The sequence below is a fragment of the Frankliniella occidentalis genome, unplaced genomic scaffold, assembly GCF_000697945.3.
Source record: "Frankliniella occidentalis isolate FOCC.00 unplaced genomic scaffold, Focc_3.1 Scaffold166, whole genome shotgun sequence".
Classification (NCBI taxonomy): Eukaryota; Metazoa; Arthropoda; class Insecta; order Thysanoptera; family Thripidae; genus Frankliniella; species Frankliniella occidentalis.
Window position 1 is genome coordinate 375,220 of NW_026267292.1, and position 4,288 is coordinate 379,507.

Genomic DNA, 4,288 nt, shown 5'->3' on the forward strand with positions numbered 1-4,288 from the left:
CCCCGCCCGCCTCCTCCGGCCTCTCCACGGCGTACCTGTGTGGGACGCGACCGTGCGTGGTGGTGGAGTCGGGAACGAACGCGCACGTGTTTGCGCGACTGTCTGTGCGTGTGTGTGTGTGTGTGTGTGTGAGTGTGTAAGTGTTTCTAGAAAAGGTTGGAAAGGTGGGGGGGGGGCGACTCAGCGTCTTTGATACGGCGAGTGTTTATCCTGCGGTCCCTTGCAGTGCTGCTGCTGCTCCAGGTGACATCCCCCTCCACCCCTCCCCCGCGACCGCGCGGTCGAGTATAGACGCAAAGGGCGTGGTGGTGGAGTGGCAACTGGTATGGGTTGGAACGTTGTTGTAGAGAGTTTAGCTGGTCAACGAACCTGTGGCTGCAGAGCTCAACTTGTGCTCCACATGTCCCGGCCCGCCCGGCGCGGTCGGTACCGCGATGCAGCCTCCTCTCCCCTGCCCTCCTCCCTTTCTGCGCGCGGTTCATGCCCGCGAGGAACACGTTGGACCTCCGACCGGAGCCGCTATTTTCCCGGATTCATACAACGGCAATCGTCGGATGTGGCAAACTCTTTTTGTCAATCTGTGCGCTGTTCTAGAAATGAAATCCGTATCCGAGCCCTATACTTGCATCTCTCACCAGGAGGCTTATATTTTAGGTATGCATCTCTCTGGCTCTCCGGCCTAGGCCCTGGTGGAGGGCTGGAAGGGTTCACCATGCATCTCTCCGGCCACCGTGGAGGGCTGGGAGGGCTCAATATGCATCTCTCCAGCCCTACTGGAGGAGCTCAGTATGCATCTCTCTGGCCCCACTGGAGGGCTGGAAGGGCTCAGTATGCGTCTCTCCAGCGCCACGGCACGGTAGCGGCGCCGCCGCTCTCGTCTATACATTATACATGCAACGGCGACATCCTCGCGGCCCTGCCATGCTTCTCCGAGCTCACCAGTATATTCCGGAGTACGGAGGGGCTGTACGGCGGCGGCGGGGAGGGGCGGGGCCAAATGGCTTTTACTTATTATTTGGTGTGTCGTGGGAGTGGCATGCATTTGGGCTGCCGCTGGTGGTGTGGTGGTGTGTGGTGTGGTCCCACGGGCGGGGCGGGGCGGGGCGGGCGCGCGGCAGAGGATATGAAGACGCCATGAAGACGCTGCCGAGGGGCTCGAAGCGTTATGACCGTCCGGTGAAGCGTGACGCATTTGTCGGCCCCAGAGCCGCCGGGCCGAGGAGGTGGGAGATGAGAGAGAGAGAGAGAGGGGCGAGGCGGCGAAGCGATTCGGAGAGGGTGCAGTGCAGTGCCCCGCCATGCCGCGCGGCCACGGGCCGGGGCTCGCTGGTGGTGGTGGTGGTTGTGGTGGTGGTGGTGATGATGATGATTGTTTTCAGGGACACGCCGCCGCCGCCGCTCCGACAACGCCAAGGCGAATGCAGAGAAGGAATCTGAAGTTTACGATGCGTTCGCAATTCTGCTTGGCTTGGGTGGTCAGACGAGCGTGAAATATCGGCTAGCAATTCTATCCCGAGAGAGGCGCAAAGGGCTGTGCTGCTCCACTGCTGTGAACTCTTTCGGTTGCCGCAAGTACAGCGTCATGCGTAACGCGTCATGTCGCTTGCAGGGTTGTGCAAAAGTGTTCGAAGATGTTCAAAACCTTGTATATTTCATTTTAGCCAGCACGCAAAATATGCATGTCGGGTAGAATATTAGTTTTACACGCACCACCTGGCACGCGCGACTAATTGACTTGCCCTGATTTGTTTTCTCAGCTTCCTGGCGAATCAGACACGCGCCCCCTCCGCCTCCACCCGTCGGAGTACGTCGACGTCGGGGGCCCCCCGCCTCCGTCTGGGGTGGCGACGACGACGACGACAAGGAAGGGGCTGCTGCTGCTGCAGGACGGCACAAACACACACACACAAAAACGCACACACTACTGCAGTCCTGCTCGTCTGTTGCAGCGTATTATTCTAATGAAATTGGCAAAGGGTAGGGGGGCGAACGAGGTGCTTCCGCCCCTGCCCGTGCGGCGGGCCGGCGGGCGGGCGAGCGGCGGGGGTGGGGCCGGCGTGGTGGCGGGGCGTAGCGGCGGCGCGCCCCCGCCCCAGCGCGCGCGGCCCGCCCGACTCGAGAGCGCTCAGTCTTGGGCGGACTTTCCTCGCGTGCACATCGCGCTGCCGGCAGTGTCGGGCGCGGCGCGGGCTACTCGCGGCCGGAGTGTGGTGTATTCTGGAGTGAGTGAGTGGGTGTGCGGGCGCGACCAACGACACGACGACATCGACAACGAGAGGACATGTGCGCCCTCTGCTAGCTACGCTGGCGTGCGTGCGTGTGCGTGCGGCGAGGCGTGAGTGCGCGTGTGTGTGAGTGCAGTGCGACGTCCACCACCACCGCCGCCATGGGGTGGGCCGCGGTGGCCGTGTTGTGGTGCCTGGTGCTGGCCGAGCTGCCCCGACATGGATTTGCCTTCAACGTGGACGTCGAGTCCGCCGTCCCCTACCGGGGTGTCCCCGGATCTATGTTTGGATTCACCGTCGCCGAGCACCGCGACCAAGGGCGCAGCTGGTGAGTGTGACACTACTGGTTGTTATTTAAAATTGAGTATATAGTTTTGCCTAATTTACGCGGAGCACGCGGCAAGAGTATCGAAACCCAATTCGAGTCGGGCAAGAGCCGCCGCAGGACGGGCGGGGAAGGCCGCCTGGCGCCGCCCCGCACCCCGCCCACGCTTCTCGCCAAAAATACCGCGTTCGAGTGGAGTGCCCCACTCTGCCCTCGCCCCCCTCCCTCACACACACACACCTTCTGCAGGGCCGCCCCCCCCCCCCCCGTGTACCCGTTTGTTTAACCCTTTCCCTCTGCGGGTCGCGCTCTTGATCGCCTTGCCGCGGCCCGTCCCACGCGAACACCTGGCATATCGCGAGGAGGAGACTTGCGCCCGCGACATGTATAACCGGACCAATGATTTTTGCGGTCTGTTTCGGCCGATGTCGAATCAGACAAGTGTTTCCTTTGGCAAGCTCGAAATTTCCTTTCCTTGCCTGGACTTTTTATTTACCCAGCCTCTAGGAGCGCGGCCAAGGACGCTGGGTTTCGTCTCGTCTTATTCATTGCGCCGGTTGAGGGATATCGAATTACGTTGCCCTGTGGGTACCCTGCTGCCCCCTCGCCCCGCCCCCGGGGTGTGGTCAGTGTCAGGGCTATGCCCGTCGTGTCAACCGCGGCAGTTCCTCCTGCTGGGCAGGGACAAGGACATCTGGCCACCTGGCCTACGAAGCTGCAAGTGAGCGACGCAGACTTCAGTTTCAAACGAGAGGGGCTCATATCAAAAACGACTTCACAAACCGTGCTCCATTCAAGCGGGGCTTCTTGTAGGTGAAGTGCCAGCAGCCGGTCGCGCGGGCCTCCAGGAGGCGGTGCGGCCGCGGCCCGGCTGGAGCTGGTTTGGCCGCGCGCCCGCGACTCTCGCGCCGGTTTGGGCGACACCCACACAGCTGATACAAGCCCGCGCCCGCTCTCCACGCCCGTCTCGTCTACGACGACGTCGCTCTGCGCTGCTCCGCCACGACCCGACCCGATGGCGGCGATGACTTTTACAGCGACGGGGCGGCCAAATGACTTTTTCAGCCTGTTGAAAAAATAATAAGAACTCTGCCAGTTTTGTCGGAGGAAGCTCCGCGCCGCCGAACTGCAGAAAGAAAAGGGTTAAGCACCAGTTTTGGGCCGGGCTGCTTATGCCGCCGTCACCGCCGCCCAGCCCCGCCCCGCTGCGCCCCCTCGGCTCGGTGAAGGTCGCGCCGACTGGATGGACGCGAGGATGCCGACAAGTGGACGTGAATTTAATGCAAACTAGCGTGCGCCCCGCGGTCACGCACGCCACGCTTGGGCCCCGGGCCCGGCCCGCCCTGGCTGTCACCTGTTGGCTGCGAGGCGAGGAGGGGAGGGTCCGGGAGGGTCCGCCACGCCGACCGGGCGGAAGGACACTAGACGGGCGGGGCGGCGGGGGCGGGGCGTCCCGGCGGCGGTGGCGTCCCGGGCGGCGGCGGTGTCGCTGCGCAGGAACATGTCCCATTTCCGAGAAGTTGTCCGACGCGCGTCTGGAATACGATAGGCGAGGCGGTACGGCGGAGACCCTGGCTCACATTTTTACGGACTAGTCTTTTTGAACACTTTTGAACGACTTTGAGGGCGTCGCATTGCTTTAGGCGGCTGGATATCTGCTGGTCCAGCCTCAGGCCTTTCCGTTGCTGTGAGGGGGAGGCTGTTTACTCCGCGGCCCTGGCCGGCACCCGCCCGCCCT

At 62.8% G+C, this 4,288-nt stretch overlaps 1 protein-coding gene across 2 annotated transcripts in view; it reads left to right on the top strand.

Annotated features, from left to right (window-relative positions):
• Positions 1-2,108: 2,108 nt before the first annotated feature.
• LOC113212694 (integrin alpha-PS2) overlaps positions 2,109-4,288 on the top strand; it is an 85,807-nt gene continuing 83,627 nt past the window's right edge. For both annotated transcript variants that reach the window (XM_026431493.2, XM_052271541.1), the window contains exon 1: positions 2,109-2,553. In XM_026431493.2, the coding sequence (XP_026287278.2) occupies positions 2,387-2,553 (167 nt within the window). In that variant the 5' untranslated portion in view covers positions 2,109-2,386. The remainder of the gene's footprint in view (positions 2,554-4,288) is intronic.